Source organism: Rattus norvegicus, chromosome 17, assembly GCF_021556685.1.
Source record: "Rattus norvegicus strain SHRSP/BbbUtx chromosome 17, alternate assembly SHRSP_T2T, whole genome shotgun sequence".
In the NCBI taxonomy this organism is placed as follows: domain Eukaryota; kingdom Metazoa; phylum Chordata; class Mammalia; order Rodentia; family Muridae; genus Rattus; species Rattus norvegicus.
In genome coordinates this window covers 35,009,880-35,028,256 of record NC_141550.1, presented here as the reverse complement: position 1 = coordinate 35,028,256, position 18,377 = coordinate 35,009,880, and the positions used below count along the sequence as shown (strand labels likewise).

Here is an 18,377-nt window from a genome sequence, read left to right as displayed (position 1 = left end):
ACTTCTATGTAGACTGTGATTTGGAGTTAAGGAGAGAGAAGGAAAGAAGGCCCATGTCAACCCTGAGTAGACAATTGTGTTTGCCAATCTACCTATTGTCTAGATTTCCAATTATTCATGCCACAGAGGTAATTAATGGGCATATACTCTGGAGCAAGAAAATTTAGCTTTGTAACCTATAACAGTTACTTAACCTCTCTGCATTTCAAGTTCCTCATGGGCAGGGCAGGGTACAGGAATCCCAACCTTAAAATTATGTTCATATTTCTCTGTCTAACTATTGTGTATAGTATGTGTGATCTGTTATCTATCTATCTATCTATCTATCTATCTATCTATCTATCTATCTATCTATCTATCTATCATGTATAGTGCATATGTAGGCACATATGCCCCAGAATAAGTGTTAAAGGATAACATTTTAGAATCAGCTTTCTCCTTTTGCATCACGTGGTTTCTGGGATTGGACTTAGGTACCGGGGTTGTGCAGCAAGCATCCCCTACCCCGCCCATCCCCCTGCCTCAAGGGTGCTCCCTTTCAAGAGCTAGTGTAAGGTTGAATAAGTTATGTGCATGCAAAGTTCTGAGAGAGGTGCCAGCTACATGCACGGTTGCTTTATTATAACCCATGGCCATAATAAAGATCTCTTTGGCTTTCATTCTCATTGTCAATTCTTCATCTAGCCTGCAGAGTAGAATTCTGGTATCTGTGGGTCTCTGGGCACATCATTTTCAGAGCATGAAAATCACTGCCATGGGTGCAAGTTTTACCTACCCATCCCTGCAGCTATGGTAGCAAAATAAACTAGACTAATATATAAAATATGTTTAATGTTAATATCCCATTTAAAGGAAAATATATACATATAATATCAAAGTTAGGCTCAGGGAAACATGACCTGCTACTTAGATATGATGCAGTTAAAAGGAGGCTAGAGCTTTTGGATTAGGTTAGCCCAGGTTAGACAGTCCATGAAAGAAGGAAACAGCTGAGCTATGGCTGCAACCGTGGTGACAATCACATGGCCATCTACGGAAGGAAAGCATTTCAATAAATGGAAGCAGGTTTTATATTCAAAGGTCTGTTCATGTGACCTCGGCTTTATCCTGAGGCCGGGTCATCATTTGTTTGTCTTTAGATTGGAACTGAGGGAATGAGTTTAATCTTTTCTTGAAGTTTCACATCCCTCCATTCTGAGGTTACAACTGAAGTGTGACTTGTGTATAAGGATGTGTGTCAATGCGACAGTAAGGACATACCGTCAACCAGACACTCGATTTTCAAAGCGCTTTCCATCTTTGCCAAAGGTGGAAAGCAGAGTCACATGCACAAACGACTTTGGGCAAGCTGCTGCAGAACTGTTTTAAGCATGACATCAACATGCCGGATCAATAACTTGTTTCTTTATCTGCACATGCATGAGAAATCTGGCTACCATAGAGTGCCGGATCAATTAAAAACTGAATTTGCTATTTCCAGACAACAGATAGCTTGAGGCTCTGTAGGGCCAGCAGGCAGGGATCCAAATCCCATCTCCCTCTGTCTCTGTCTCTCTCTGTCTCTCTCTTTCTGTCTGTCTGTCCCTGTCTCTGTCCCTGTCTCTGTCTCTGTCTCTCTCTCTCTTCACTCTGGAAGCACAGCTCATAGCACTCTGATGCTGTGTTATGTGGGACTGTGGGGGAGGGGGGCTGAGGGCTTGACAACACTGTGGCTGCCTCCAGATTGCCATCATTCTTCAAACAGCAGGAGCTGGGTACCAAAGCCAGGTGAAAGGACTCTTGCTGCTTTGCATCTCTATACAATCTGATTAATGGACATCAATATATTGCTTCTGAGATGAGGCTGTATATTTTGCTTATAAGTATGATGCAAGCATTTATGAAACTGATGTCACCAAAGTATCTAACACCTTGGGTAAGAAAGGACAGTAGCACAGCCCAAAGTTGTTGGTGCAGACTTCCCCTGTACACTTCCGATCAAAGCAGAGCTGATGGAACTTTGCCTCACATTTATACATTTACTGTATAACATTTCACTGACCACTGGTAGACAAGGTTCCCAGACATGTTTGTATAATTAGTTCTTAAGGTAGTCTTAGGAAGTGTGGATTATTGAAATAAACTTTTTTGTATATTTGGTATTCTAGTAAAAAGAAAAAATAGGCTGTGCTGAGAAGTTGCTCAGTGGTTAAGAGCTCTGGTTGATCTACAGGGTCCAATTCCCAGGACGCACACGGCAGCTCACAACCATCTGTAACTCTAGTTGCAGGGGAATCGCATGTTCTCTTTTGACACACTGTATACAAACACACATGCAGGCAAAACCTATACACACCTATAAAGTGAGATAATAAGACAAACCTGTGCTTGGGCTGGGCTCAGTAGATAAAGTGCTTGCCATCCAAGTGTGAGGCCCAGAGGAACCCCTAGAACCCACACAGCTTGGGAGATGTGGTGACGTGACCACACAGACGTCATGGGTCCCCAGGTGAGCTGCCTAGCCAGACTAACTGGAATTGGCCAGCTTTAGTTCAGTGAGAGGTCCACTGAGAGAGTCAATGCATAAAATGGAGAGTAACCAGGAAGACACCATCAACTTTGCTTGTGCACACATGTGCATGCATGTCTGAACACTCACACGTATACCCATACACATGAAAACATATGTATACAGACACACAACTAAAATATACTAATACATCATTACAACTATGCCATGTTAGGTCTAGAGTAATCTTTTGGTTCTGGGGGGTGGGGGTGGGGAGAAACAGCAGTGATGCCAGGAATGAGCTAACAGCCTTATGCACACAAGGAAAGAGCTGTACCACTGAGCTAGCTAATGAGTTACTGGACCAGTCTTCCCATAGGTATGTGTGTGCACACAGACCCACATTTGTATGGGTGCACCTATGTGTGGTACCTGTGCTACCCGTGCACATGGGTGCGTATGCTTGTGGAAGCCTGAGGTCATCTTCAGCTGCCAGAGATTTCTACCTTTATTGATTTATGAGATTTAGTCTCTCACTGGCCTAGAAGTCACCAAATAGGCTAGGTGATGGGCTACTGAGCCCATGCACTGAGATTAAAAGTGTGTGCTACCATACAGTGTTTTTCCATGGGTTTTGGGGATTGAACTCAGATCCTTGTGCTTTCACAGCAACCATTTTAGCAACTGAGTTATCTATCTACTGCCACTCAGTCTTTAGATAAAAACTTCATACTTTTAAAAACAGCACATGCTTTACAGTACCCGCTTTATAAATCCTTAGTGTTGGCCACACTGGTTGACATGATCAGCTCTGATGGTCACTCATGTTTGCGGTCTCTGCCCCTAATCACTCACACATGTTCCAACTCTCTATGGTAATACTTCACCTACTTGAACCTCTTCCAGGAATGAGCTAGCCCCAAAGGATTTTAAGACAAGCACATTTCCCCCCTAAAACACCAATATAGATAGAATCCAAAGATAGAATATATGCATCCTTCCTGTTGTCAATCATTGTGTTTCCTGATATAAGCTAATCCTAATGATTAACCCTGGGGTTCTTAGAATGCATTAGGATATCTGGGTCTTGGGGGTCTAAATTAAGCGGTCCTGACAGCTGCATGTCAAGGGCTCTGTCTTTTTAGCCAGCTCTTCCTTTCCTCTGTAGACTGCCACTTCTTCCCAGAGCTCTGGACTCTTAGGCAGTACCTACCTGTTTTGAAATTGCTGCTGTGGCTGACTATGCACTTTGGGCAGGCAGACATGTGTATTGGTAGAAAAGTGGACGTAAATAAAAGGACAGACGGTTGGTGGATGAGGTGGGGGAGGGATTTACACAATTCTCTGAGTACTCGGGGCCAGGCTGGCCCTCTGGCCAATTCTGAGTTATATTTTGAGTTAAGCAAGATCATGTGCTGAAGAGAGCACTGGTGTTCATTTTCTTCCTATTGAGAGAAGAAGTTGCCAAGTGCATTCAGACACTGCTATTTTCTGGGACATATGAATTTGTTTTCAATTTGTTGAAATACATATTAAATAATAGCCATCATCACAGGACAAAGAAAAAGCCACAAATGCAGAAGATGTATACTGACTTTTTGCCTGAGGCATGTCCATCAGCTTACATCGATGTACAGAGAAAAATTCTTAATATAGCTGGCTGCTATAGGAAAGACGAAACAGGCCTCACGGAAGCTAGAGAGTGTGACAGTGATAGCCCAATAGAAAGGCCCTTGGTGGGGAAACAGGTTCATTTATTTAGATGAACTGGTTTAGAACTTAGCTTAGCAGATGTTAAAAGCTGCTGCAGACCCGCAGTTTTCTAACTTTTTCCTTTCAAAGTGGTTTCATATTTCACAACAACTTTTGTACATTAGCAGATTATAAACATCTATGCTCAGCTAATAAACCTAGATTTCCCCTGAGCACATAAATTCTGATAAAATCTAACAAGGAAAAGAGAGGCAAAGGGAAGGAAAAAGAGAAATGCATCTTTCATGTGTGTAATGTTTTCTTCAGGATAAAGATACACTCCACATGTTAGCTGGCATGCCGTTAATAGGACTACCCTAATTATATCCGGCCCTGACTTCCCTGTGACTTATGGAAAGGAAAACTCAGTTCTGGATTGACACTGTGCACCCTGGAAGGCCTGCATGTGGGTAACCTCTCCTGACAGTTAGTATGCTATTTTCAGAACTTATAAGCTTTAGATATTAGAATAGCAGATAAAATATAACTAGATTCCCTGGTATTTTGGGCTGCCTCTCCTGAAGTTCCTTTCAATCAGAATAGATAAAAGATAATATGCATTGGTCAAATAAATTTATATGGTCTTTTAAAAAAGTTACTATTGTAAAAATTCTTGTCAACATCTCTTTTTAAATGAAAAGAAAGCCCTCCAAAATGAAGCTCTCCAGGCCCCCAGCACCATTTTCCAGCTAAGCAGTGTTTCCCAACATCCATTCAGGTACACACTTTGCTGTTCAGCTCTGCTTGCTTTTGGCAATAGCATTTAAGAGAAAAACCAAGTGACCATTTTGCTACCTACACAAAAGCTTTAGGATGTGATTACAAAATGAGATGGCCTCCCTGGAGCAGCATGTTTCTCTAACCTGGTGACTTTCTTCACCTGTGCTTAGGCAGGAACTGGCCTGGCTGTGGTGAAGGGGTGGGGGACAGGGAACACACCTGACTCCCTAGACTAGGAACACTCACTATTCTCTGGAATGACAAGTTTAGCGCTTAGCAGTGAGCAAGGCTATCACTTCCCTGGCCCGCTCTAACCTGGGATGAACTCCCGGGAACCGACAGCAGCAGAAGCACAACAGTCCCATTCCTGAGTTCACTTGGCATCAAGAACCCAGCACTGAAATGCTGTTTCCCTTCTTCAAGGACATCAAGGGGAACATTAACCTCGAAAGCATAGCCAGAGAGAGATGGATATGAGAACACTCACTCTCCAGCCCAGGCCTACGTTTATTTTACTCTCCTGTCTCTAGCATTATGGAAAGTTTCGACCATGTAGTAAAATACACAGAAGAACCCCCACAAAGCTGTCACTCAGGTCCCATAATTGCCAACACATGGTCCAGCTCACTCCATGTACCCCCCTCCACCCCTGCTTGGAATTTTTTTTAAAGCAGTTTCCAGATAAGTGATGTTTTATTTTATGTAAGCTTTCATTTACAATACACATGTCTATTTTTCTAAAGATCACTCCAGAAATCTCACTGCACATGAGATGTCTGAATCAACTTCAACCATATCTTATAAAATATTTTATACTCAAACCTATCTATCTAGAAAACTGATTTGCCTGACTGTAATTAGATAATTAAAATGACAAAGTAGTGTGAAACACAGACTATTATTCTATTTATGGTAGGGAGAAGCACACACAAGATGGAGAAGACAGTACACGGACATGGCTTCCTATGGCTTTGTAAACATTACAGTCAATGACGAAATAAAATAATTTGGTTAAGATCTGCTTACATAAAGCTTTAAAAAATGGGAGGCGGTTACTAAGGGGCCCTGGAGATGCCTACAACCCTTTCCCCCTTCTTTACAAACACACAGAATAAAAGACAGACCAACTTATAGGCTCAAAATAACTCACGTAGCAGGCTAGCTCCTCATAATAATTTACAACTGATCTGAGAGCAGAGATCAAAAGGAAGCCATCTAGCATTTCTATTCAACTCTTCACTGCCAACAACTGGTTTGTAGGAGAGTGAAGTCCTCACAAGATGAATCCAAAATCTTCTGAGGCAACTTTGGTACCATGCCACAAAGGAAATGAGGAGGAAGCCGGTAGGAGCTACAGATGGAGCTACAGGGTAGGCTCCATTAAGAGTTCTAGCGAAAGAAAAAAGGAATTTCCCTCATCTGTGAATTTTAAAAATAATAGAAGTAGGAAACATTCAGACAATTCAAGCAAAACCTTTGATTTGTCAAAGCATTTGAAAATTTGTGGTTAAAAGCTAACTTAAGTTGTTAGAGGACTTATGCTAATTAAATGGTCTCATGCAGGGCAGGCAACACTCCTCACAGCAGTTTGGCCAGTCTTTGGCCAATGATGTCACATGACTATTATGTCACTGGCTCCCAGACTCTTTCAAATGAATCCCTCCTTGCTTCGAAGTAACTGACTGAGGTTGGAATAAAATGCCAAGAAATGATAGCTTTTAGTATCACACATCTCCACAAAGCATAAACACTTCTGTTAAAAATTTCTGGAGCTAAAGTCAATTAGTCCCTTGTTACACACTAGAAACTCTTAAGTTCTTTGAAATTCCACATATTGGCGGATTTGTTTTGTCTCTTGAGTCTAGATACCTATCTATTCTCAATTGAGGAATAGGGATTTTCATATCACTTATTTTAGCTGGCTGAAAACTTCCCACCATGTCTGCAAGCAAGTTCATAGGTAAAGACTCATATTTATAGTAACATTTTAACTGTGTGATTTTTTTTTGTTTGCTTGTCTTCTTCTGAAATCATCTCTAATTAACAAATTTATTGGAACAGTTCACAGCATACAAACCTCAGAAAGAAAACCTGTGATGTGTTTCACCATGAAGATATGGAGTGTTAGGAGTTCTAATATTGGCCACTAGCATATGAATTTTGAGCTTAAAAAGTATATTTTTATTTTAGGTGTTTGGGCCTTTTGCCTGCATGTATGTTTGCACACCACCTGTGGGCAGTGCCTATGGAGGTAAGGTGAGGGCTCTGGATGTCCTGGGATGGGAGAAACAGATGGTTGTGAGTCACTATGTGTGCTCAGGGAGTTGGACCAGAGTCTTCTAGAAGAGGAACCAATACTCTTAACTTCTGAGACATCTCTCCAATCCCTGATTTGTATACTTTTTAAAGGAGTCCTTTCCTTGACAAATATGTGGGGAAATGCTTATAAGTAAAAACACATATGGAAGTTCTTCAAATGCATGGGGTGGAAAGTTTGGGCATAACCTGTACAGGAAGGGCTGTGGGTCTTTACTGAGCAGCAGGAGGGAGTGTGAGAGACCTTACACCTTGGTCTTCACCTCGGTGGTCTTGGAAGGGCATTTCAGATGTCAGGCATGAGCTGCTTCTTGTACATACTGTCCGTTTAGCATAGAAGGTATCAGAACAACAGAAACAGAGATTTGATAGTAAAGGCTTTGCTTGTCTCTACCAATTCCAAAGCCTGGGTCACTCACCAGAGCATTTCAAAGGAAAACACTGATCAACTAAAATAGTAAAATCACCACCTCCATCTCAAGAGAACACCCAAACTTTCAACACTTCATGAATAATGTATTGTGGACTTCCTTTGTTTTGGGGCAGAGTTGGAGTAAGCCAGGGGCTTCATGCATGTTGGGTAAGAACCTCCACAGGACATCAACAGCTCTGGCCCCCATGAAAGTACATTCCAACTTGAGAAAAATGCCAGCAATTCAGTTCATAAACAGAAATTTTCTGTTTAATTTATAAGACATTTTAAAAACAGAAATACAAATACAATTGTTAGTGTGTTTCAAAATTGTGACATATAAAGTGAAACCTTTAGGAAGATCTAGGATGGGAGGCAATCACAGCTAAGCACGCCCCCTACATGTTTTAGGAATTGCCATTGAACACTCTAATCCCAAATATACCAATCACATGCTTCTCTTACCTTGTGATCATATGGGTTGTAGGAATGAAACACCCGAGATAGATCTTTTGTTCTTTGTTTTTTCTGTGGAAGAAAAAACACAAATATTTGAGTTGACAGCAAAAAAATCCATATCTGTGTATTTTTCTATCTGCCTACAGATAGACTACAGCTTGGTGCAAGCAGACACCAGTCAACTGATAGATACATAGCTCAACTGCCACATAGCAGGCAGGCTACCTCTTCCTAGAACAGTGGTTCTCAACCTTCTTAATGTTGTGACCTTTTAATACAGTTCCTCATGTTGTGATGACCCCAACAATAAAATTATTTCATTGCTACCTCACAAACAAGTTTGCTACTGTTATGAATCATAATGTAATTATTTTTGGAAATAGTAGTTTTGTAAGTAGTTTTGCTAAAGGGGTCACAGCCAATAGGCTGACAACTGTGGTTATAGAAGGTTTTGTAATTAAAGCCAGTTATCATCTCCAACTATTTCTAAGAACACACCTAAAAACGACAGTGAGGACAGAGAAGCCTCAGCTTGTTTTTTATGGGATGTTTTCAACTCTGTTTTAATGCCACCAACTGATCCTCCAGCACTAGCATCTACTTGAGTGACATCTGCACTGGGTTGCCTGGAACACCTTGAGTTTGTGTGCTTGAGCCTGCAGCTGGGGGTGGGAGGGCACCTTCATCACAAAACTGTTCTATAGTCTAGTACCCAGCATCCTATACACAGTATGTACCCTACAAATAATGGCTTAATGGATCCATGACCTACTTGAGGCAGAGCAGCATGGAGCTATCAGAAGCCTCACAGGCAGTTTTGAAGAGACAAGGCCTTTCACTTCTCATGAGGCTCTCTCCTCAAGCTTGCTCCCCAGGCCATGACAAGGAGGAAAATGCGGCTCTCCCATCACCGTCATTGACAAGAAGCTTATGTCTGCCACGGTAGCTCATATGTTTCCATATATACCTTGTGCACAAGCATGTGCGCGTGGACCTCACATACACAGATGGGTTGTTACTGTCAGAGGGAGGAGGCTGTTCGCACTGTAGTGACGTCTGCTTTCTAGTTCATACTTCCTCCTTGCCAAACATCCGTGCATGTGTACACAGGCTCTCATTCCCTCTTAGGTGCTCTCAAACTCTAAAGATTTAGAAATCCAAATCTTCCCAGCAAATCTTTTTTTTTTTTTTTTTTTTGTTTGCTTGTTTTATGAGACAGGGCATCACTATATACCCCAGGCTAGCCTGGAACTTGCTATCCTACTGTTCCAACCTCCAGAGTGCTGGGACTGAAGGTGTATTCTGCTATACCAGGCTAATACATCAAGTTTTGATACAAGGGCAATCTTTGCACAAACATTTCTATAAGCCTGAAAGTTTGTATATTTTAAAGAAATAAATTGTGCACATCTAGTTTCAGGATCACATTGTATGCATGACTGTGACCTTGGCATGACCAAATTGCATGCCTCAAGTATTGTTCCTTTCAATGTGCCTTTGCCCCGGGACTGAATAGGGATCATACTTACATAACTATGTATGTGTCTTGTAGAATGGACACACAATTCTTTCATTATAGTTATCTCTTGTTCATCATGGAATCAACTTCTATGATATCTTACAGTTCCGTCAAGCATGTGACCCATAATGGCCATGATATCCAAGGAACAAGCAACAGGGGTGCTTTCGTTTGAGTGACCCCTTGCTGATTAGCCATGAGGCCTAGGGAGGGATTTGCCATCTACTCCTGAGTCTTCATGTTATGTGTCCAGCACACACCTCCTGACTGCCAGGATCTGATCATAATTACAGTCGCATGTGAAAGTCATTTATACACTCTCACAGTTGTGAAATGGAACAGCTCCGTAGGAAAACTATCTTGAGAGGAAGAATTCCACAGGCATCATTTCCAATCAGTCGGCCTTGATTGCCACATTCTGACGCCCACTGATAGACATCTTTCCTGCTCAAGTTCCCGCCTCTTCTGCCCCCTGTCAAGCAGTGCTTCCAATATAACCCCCTTTTTCTTCTTGCCTGCACAACAGAGATATGTCTTTAAGGAAATAGAAAACAGTTCCCTTAGTTAGTGAAACGTTTGTCCTATGAGCCTCAGAGTCTATTTTGAACAGTCACTTGTCCACCAAAGTTTTCATTAGCTTATGATTTTCTCTTTCCTTCCTTTACACCCACTTAGGTGGTGGAATGGTTCTTGGCTACACTTCAGTCAAAAGAGAAAAAGAGAGAGAAATACCAACACTTCCTTTAGTGGGAGACTTGATGCAACCCATTGGGGCATTTCCCCCCTCTGAAAGGAAATTGCCCTAGTGGAGATAAGATGGGAAACACAGCAGCAATCAACGTAGGAAGAGCCTGAAGGCTGAGTAGCCTCACAGACCGCGGGCAGGTGGGTAAGAAATGGCAAGAGCTGTTTTGTGAGGCCTTTCTATGTGAGTGTGGATAGCCCAAACCCACGTGTGCCTTCCACCTTGATTTTTATTTCTTTTTATCTTACTTTGGGGGACACAAAAACTTCATGCAAGCTAAATTTATGTTCTTCCACTGAGCTGCACCCTCCCCCCATCCCCGGCCTACACATACCTTTTGTTGTAAACTAATGCAAGTGATTTGGGGAAGAAAGGAGGTAAAGGTAATTAAATAATGGTATTTGGATCCCCTCAAAGCGGGTTTTGGGGGAACCCAGGAAAGAAACAGAACTCTACTTCTGATAACCAACTAATTACACACACATTTAGTAGAGTTCTGGCTATGAACCTAAAAAGGAAATGCATCAACAGTGCTATCTGGATGTCATAGATATTCCTCCTGAAGTTGGTTATATACCCAGTGGTGCAATTCTGGAATGCAGAACAAAGGGTGGTAAGTTATGTTCACGGGCCAATCCAGGCTAACCCCTGTTCTTTTAAGTCAGTTTTGTTGAGGCCCAGGGAGATAGTTCAGTTGGTAAAATGTTTGCCATGGAAGCCTGAAGACCTCAGTTCAGGGAAGAGGCCAGACATAATGGTACAAACTTACAATGCGGCTCGGTTGAGGTGCAAACAAGCAAATTCCTGAAATTCTCTGACCAAATAGACGAGCCTAATCCTCAAGCTCCAAGCCACTGAGGGAGGATGGTCTCAAAATATCAGATGACTTCTAAGGAATGGTTTCTGAGGTTTACCTGTGACCTACACACACATAATCCCACATACGTGCTCAGATTCTCTCACACATACGTCAAGTCAATAAAGTTTTATTGAAACATAGCCACACTCATTCATTTGTGAGTGCTTTCATGCTCCAAAAGCAGAACTGAGTGGTCCCAACAGAGTTTGAGTCCTACCCAGCATAAGGAATTTATTACCTGGCCTTTTGCAGGAAAGAGCCAGTCACTCCAGTTTAGTGTCTGTGTCCCTAACACACCAGTTAGGCATCCCCTGGACTGAAAAGCAAGTAAACAGCTTTCCAGAAAGAGGCCCTGCTCCTTCTCCCTGCTCTCTGAAGACAGATGACAAGCAATCACAGCCCATACATTGATGCATTAACAATGAATGAAGAGTGAGGGACAACAACCAGCTATCTCGTTTTCACGACTTGATCTTCCAGAGCATTCTATAGGAAGTTATAGAATACTGCCAGTCCTGGAGCAGGCTGAAATTGAACTGGGGTTCTCATAGCCTTTCTAGATGTATCCTGTGACTTTAGAAACTACAAAAATGAATCTTTGACAAAGTGTTGGGCCCGAAGTCTCACAGACAAATGATGAAGAGTTGGCCATCATTTGTAGTCTGCATGCTTCTCAGACAGGAAACATGAAAAAGCTACCGTGTAGGAATTACTAAGCCATGCTCTCCGCAGCTTTAATTGAGACCAAAAGCTGAGCCCCAGGTGGAATACTTGGGCATTTTCCTATGGCATCGGAGCACAGGTCTAAATGACCTCCCACCTTTCAGCCTGTTCCAATAAACACCTCAGTCCTGCAGCCACCTGAGAGTCCTCCAAGCATTTAATAAGTAAACACATAGAACACGCCGCACGATAGACTTGTGACCAGGGTGGCCTGGCAAATGTTTCTCCAGAATTTTGCAAGGTGCCATCAAGTCATCATCATCTTCAGTTCCTATGCACGGACAGCAGGACTAGAGAAGGCTAAGCTCTGCTGTCTATGTGGGTTGCGTGGCTTTGGAAACAAGGCAGTATGCAAGTTTGTCAGAACATCTACATTATGTTTTCCATCCTCTTCATTAAGGCCTCACAATTATTGTTTGTTTAGTTAATTAGTAATTGTTTATTTTTTATTGAGCTGCATACCCACACCCTCCCCCACCTCACTTTACAAACTGCATTGGCATTCTCTCCCTAAGGTCAGAAACACCTCTATATTTATGAGCAACTCTTTTTTAGGGGAAAAAACCAACCAAACAAAGCTTAAGCCCCACTTTTGAACAGTGCAGGTTGCCAATGTTGTAACCATTTTAACCTCTAACAAGAGCATGCAACTAGGCAGTGATGTAACAGGCATTTAGTCCCAGCACTCAGGAGGCAGAGGTCAGTGACCTCTGTGAGTTCGAGGCCAGGCTGGCTTGGTTATAGAGCTAGTTCCAGGACAGTCAAGGCTACACAAAGAAATGCTGTCTTGAAAATGCAAATGACAAAGAGAAGACTAAATAACAGAACACACTGTGAAGCTCCCTGTGGGCAGAGAACCTGTTTTACCTGAGTCTGGGCAATATCCGACACTCTTCTTTTTCTGCTGCTAAGTCAAATTGTCACAGTACCTTTCTCTAGACATGAACTTCCTGCATAAATCTGTTCTAAGAAGAATACAGGACTTCACTTCTACTTATGGATTCTCAAGAATGATAAGGGATGGCAGAGTACTGCATCACAACACAGCATGGTGTGCGGAATGAAGCTGAAAGGGACAAGCTGGAGTTTTAACATACTCCTTTATTTTCCGTTTTTTTAGGGGGGCAGATTCCATTACTGGTAGGGAGTCTAAGATGTAGTTAACTCAGCAACTGGAAGACCACAGCAGAAAGATAATAGAAGAGGACACAGAGCCTAGATACTAGAAGCTAGACTACAGGGTTCTGAGTAGCTGACTTCTAGGCCACAAGGGGACGATTGAGGGAACATGACTGTCTGAAAATAATACCACAGGAGAATGAGAGAGAATTAAAGGGAAGGGACGATGATAGTCCCTCAGAAGGGAAGTCAGAACCACATTCTATGTTAACAGGGCCAAAAGAACTAAGACATTTCAGATGAAAACAACAGATGAGAGCCAGCAAGATGGCTCAGTGGGAAGAGGTGCTTTCTAGGTAGCCTGGCGATCAGGATCTATCTGAAGAACCCATGTGAGGGTGGAAGGAGAGAACTAATGTACAAGGAGGTCCTCTAACCGCATACACACACACACACACACACACACACACACACACACACACACACACACAGAAGAGCTAGGACCAGGTCTCACACAGAGCTTCTCAACCTTCCTAACACTGAGAACATTTAATACAGCTCTTCATGTTGTGCTGAGCCCTAACCTTAGCATTATTTCACTGCTACTTCGTAACTGTAATGTTGCCACTGTTACGAAATCTAATGTAAATATATGATATGCATTCCCCACAGGGTCATGACCCGCAGGTTGAGAACCATTGTCTTAGAAGAAATGGCCACTAAATCAAGGACGTGGTAGAAGGCAGCCAGAGCATAGTATGAGACATGCCTGGGGTTTCATGTATGAGGGGATCTTTTAGCCTCCTTCCTCTACAGGAAGTCTAACTCTCGTTCATTGCTGCTAGGATACAGACAACAGTGGACCCATTAAGTTTCCTTTGCAATGTGACAGCATTGGGTTGAAGGAACAACAACCCTTGCTTGACAGCTTAGATTTCCACAAAACTGAGTTGACAGGCAGCGATGCCATTTACAGGTGGTGAGGAAGCAGGCTGAGTATAGGCACACACATAGACAGAACTGGCTGGTAAAAAGGAAAGGTTAAATGAGCAGAAGACACGATATGAACTGATAGAGCAAGAGATGGTCAAACTTGGGATTCAGAAAGAGGTCCCCAAAGAGATTGAAGATGGAGCCCAGTCAGACCAAGATCAATCCCTCCCATGGTGGTGTGAGAAACCACCCATGCTACTGAAACCATCCCAATCAAATGATAATACTCCCTGGGAAAGCTCAGGTGAGGTGAGAGGGTGGGCTGGATTACACAAGCTGAGAGGCAGGATGGCTGGCACCTGGTGACTAAGTCACAGTATAGAAGAGAAGAAAGAAAAGAGATTCCAAGAGGTTGGCTTCAGCTCTTTGATGGAATGAATAGGCCTGAACAAGCAGGCTGGGGAGGAGAACGAACTGGCTGGGAACCACGTGGGAGTAATGAGAAGCAGCCGGTGCCCAGCAGAGGGTACGAAGGCCACAGGTTTGGGGGTTCTGAGCGCACTGGTGTCCTCTGAAGCAGAACTGGTTTGAGATCATATATGGAGATAATGGAGTGAGAAAGGAGAGATGTGTGTCTCCTGACCCTATCTAGCTAGCTGTCTGCTCAGAGCTTCCTAAGGCTGAGAGGCAGTTGGAATACGCCAGTGATATCCACCCCTTGCTGCAGGCGAGAATCACTGATGCTTCTGTCCTCTCCAGTGTCTCAGATTTAATTGGTCTTGCGGGACTCTAGACAGCTCGCTGTTCCCAAGGCATGGTTAAATTTGAGATCCAGGATGCTCCTTAAGCTGGCTTCTGACTTCTATGCTACTAGGCCAGTTCCCTAACATCCTTTGGTTCCTGCCATCATCAGGAACTTTTAATCTTCAGCTCTACACTATGCCTGCAGCTCTGCCTTGCTTCCTAACCTTTCCCTTACTTATGACATAGCTTCTCTCTCCAGGAATCCCTCTGGGCCACACAGAGCGTGGGCTGCAGAGTGGGCTGATGCTACATTCCTAAGTTGGTGAATGCTTCGGAAAAGAAAGGGAAAACTAATTTGATAAGCCTAGCCCTTTACTATGTGTGGAAAGCACCAGAAGCTTTATTAAAAGCATGGACAATACCAGGGTCAGTCAGCAATCTCGTGTTTGTATTGTCAGTCCTCCAATGGTGGTCCTGAGATAGCAATCCTCCAAGAAAGCCAAGTAAGGAGGAAGAAAAAAGGCCCCTGGAATATGAACCACACATCTCAAAGTTTCGGAAACCAGTTGGAAACCTGCTGTGGAATATGGTTGGTGTGCACCCTCAAGTACAGAAGAAAACAGGGAAGAGCTTCAAATCTTATCTGCTAACAACATTGTTTGTTATTCACATTCTGAGGATGGAACTCAGGGCCCTCCACAAGCAAACAAGCAGCAACAAACAAATAAGTAAATAAAATAAAATAAAAAAATAAAATAAAATGTGTTCTGCCACTGAGCTACATTCCCAGCCAGTCCCTCTGTTTTTTCTGAGGCATAGGAGTGTTTCCTTACTGTTCTGTGAGAGGCCTCTTCTGTGACCATAGGGGAAAAAACAAGACACAGCTGCAAGTCTCAGGAAGACATTACTCGTTAGTCTCTAGTAAGGGTTGAAAAATAACGAAGGTCATCCTTCATACACTGAGTGGGCTCTCCACTGGCTGGGTGGAGAGGACAGTGGAAGCATTTCCTGCAGGACAAGATGGCAGTGCTAAGGGAAGAATTACGGAGTTGATGAGTCTAATTACCCCAGCATAACAGTACACACATCAAATTGGGCAGATATTACAATGTGGAGGTGATTCGAAAGCATGGAGAGCATCAGTAGGAAACACCTCAAATAACAAGGCGATTGTACGGACCCATCACTGGGGCCCTCAGTGGGCAATAACCAGGGAAGGCTGCCTGTGTGGAGATGGTGATATGTGGTGAAGTGGAAGGGAGCAGCCATGCCTATGTACTGGTACACCCTTTTCTACAGAGAACATTTACTTCCAAGGAAAAGTCAATCTATGTCACCAAGCATGTTGGGTATAGAAGGAAAGACAGCACTCCAGCCTATTTCTGGTCAGATTCCACATTCTTTTGTCCTTTATACTCTCTCAGAGTCGGATCAATCCCCAAACCACATATCCATTCAATTCTTTGATGGAGCCTTCCACCACATGGTTGTTCTCCTCTGTCCTACGAGCCTCCTGACCCACTGTCCTGCTTCACCGATTACCGCCTTCACATACAGTCTGTTCTCTGAGCTGACTCCAATAATCCACGTTCTACATAACCTCCATTCTGCAGGCACCATACTAGTGCATCTGAAAGCAAGCCAGCCTGGCATTATTGACTTAACAGAGCTCATGAACTCACAAGGAGGAAAAGCCAAGTCTTGTACATACCTAACCAGCATCTACGCACACACTGAGTGCTGACACGTTGGCAAAATGAATTCCAAATGTTCTGGATGGCAATGTCTGGTATAACTACTGCTTAATAAGAGTGTCTCCACAGAATGGACATCCAGTTCATGACTCCCAAGCAGATTGTTAAATTTCATGCCCATCAGCAGTCTGGATGGCACTGTTAAGGCTATAAATGATGCGTCAGGACTCTAGGACTATCATCGTAAACAAGTCAAAGTTTCAGACTTGTCTTCCATGAAATTTTTCTCTCATTCAATGTATACTCAAAGAAAAAAATCTTAAATTATGTTTGCATTTTTATAAAGTTCTTTTCTCTATTGACAAATACTATAGGATACAGGAATGACAATGTTGTGCGGGATGGAAGAATTATCATGATGCATAAAACCAACAGATACACTGTGGTTTCTCCTTACATAAAGACTAAAGGAACAACCAATAAGCATTCAGGATGTGGCAGACACTTACATGCTCTGAGATACCAGGCTTCACAGCAGAGGGGACAAGAATGCCACACCCCACTTCTCAATTTGGTTTCTATTGCTGTGATAAACACCATGACCAAAAGCAACAAGGGGGAGGCAGGGTTTTACTCCAGCTTCTAGTTTACAGTGCACCAGCTAGCGAAATCAGAGCAGGAACTCAAGGCAGGAACCTGGAGGCAGGAACTGTAGCAAAAGCCAAGGAAGAATGCGGGTTATTACACTGTTCCTCATAGCTTGCTCAGTCTGCCTTTTTATAGCACCTAGGACTACCAGCCCCGGACTGGCACCCCCACAGTGAACTGGACCCTCCCACAACAATCACCAATCAAGAAAACACAGCACAGGCGTGCCTACAGGCCAATCTGCTGTGGTTCTCAGTAGAGGTTCCCTCCTCCCAAATGACTCTAGCCTGTGTCTAGTTGACATAAATCTAGCCAGCACACATAAGAAGGCTCCCCTGGACCTTCATCACTTAGAAACTAATTTGATAGACAAAGCAAAGGAAACGGGGCTTCTTTTCAGTGCTACTTATCACTGGCTTGCAACCCTAATCCAAACACATGATATTCTTAAAGTGCTTCAAGTCTTAGAGTCTTGGGTAGAGATGTTCACTTTGCCAAGTCTATGTAAAATCCCCTGAAAGGTAAACTCTTCTGGTCAAAAACATTTCAGGGAAGAGAAATAACCCATGGACAGAAACTTCTGTCAGGAAGACGTTCCTACTATTTCTACTTTAAAACAATCCTTTAGTACACAATACTCTTCTCCCAGAGACAATTTAAGACAATCTGTAGTTACAGTGTTAAAGCTCTGATGTCTACACCACATTAACGACCCAACAGGTAACATGGAACAAGTAGTGTGCAGCCTGTATACCAGACTGTGGTTATCTTTGTCTTTACAAACTTCTATTTTTTTTTTTAATGGTTAAAGAAGGGCAGTTGGATTTATTTAACTTTTCCCTACTTGCTTAATAACAATGCTTGGTGGCCATGAATTGTTTTAGAAAGACTTATTTACAGCTGAACCACAAAGGAAAGAAGTCCGGCTGGAGACGTCAGTGTGAGGTGACATTCTGGTAGACAAACCAGTGCTGGTGAGCTTTGCTTGTCAGCACCCTCGCACTGCGGGCACTTCCTCTCACTGCTATCACACCTACGTTCCTATTCGTTCATGTCCTGTCCCTACACTGATATAACATCCAGCGAGGCTGAGGCTTGTAGTCAATGCTGTAGAAATGGGATTTGGATCTGTCCAAGCCCTGTTTACATCTGCAGCCTTGTACCGGCGTGCAGAGGCCAATCTGCACAGAGCCTAAGAGGAGTGGGGGTGGGGCGAAAAAAGAATGAAGAAAACTAAATTTCTCTG

At 43.0% G+C, this 18,377-nt stretch overlaps 1 protein-coding gene across 4 annotated transcripts in view; it reads right to left on the bottom strand.

Annotated features, from left to right (window-relative positions):
* The window catches only part of Cdkal1 (CDKAL1 threonylcarbamoyladenosine tRNA methylthiotransferase), a 553,071-nt gene that overhangs the window by 119,998 nt on the left and 414,696 nt on the right, over window positions 1–18,377 (bottom strand). For all 4 annotated transcript variants that reach the window (XM_087591039.1, XM_087591037.1, XM_087591038.1 and 1 more), the window contains 1 exon segment: window positions 8,154–8,216. In XM_087591039.1, the coding sequence (XP_087447165.1) occupies window positions 8,154–8,216 (63 nt within the window).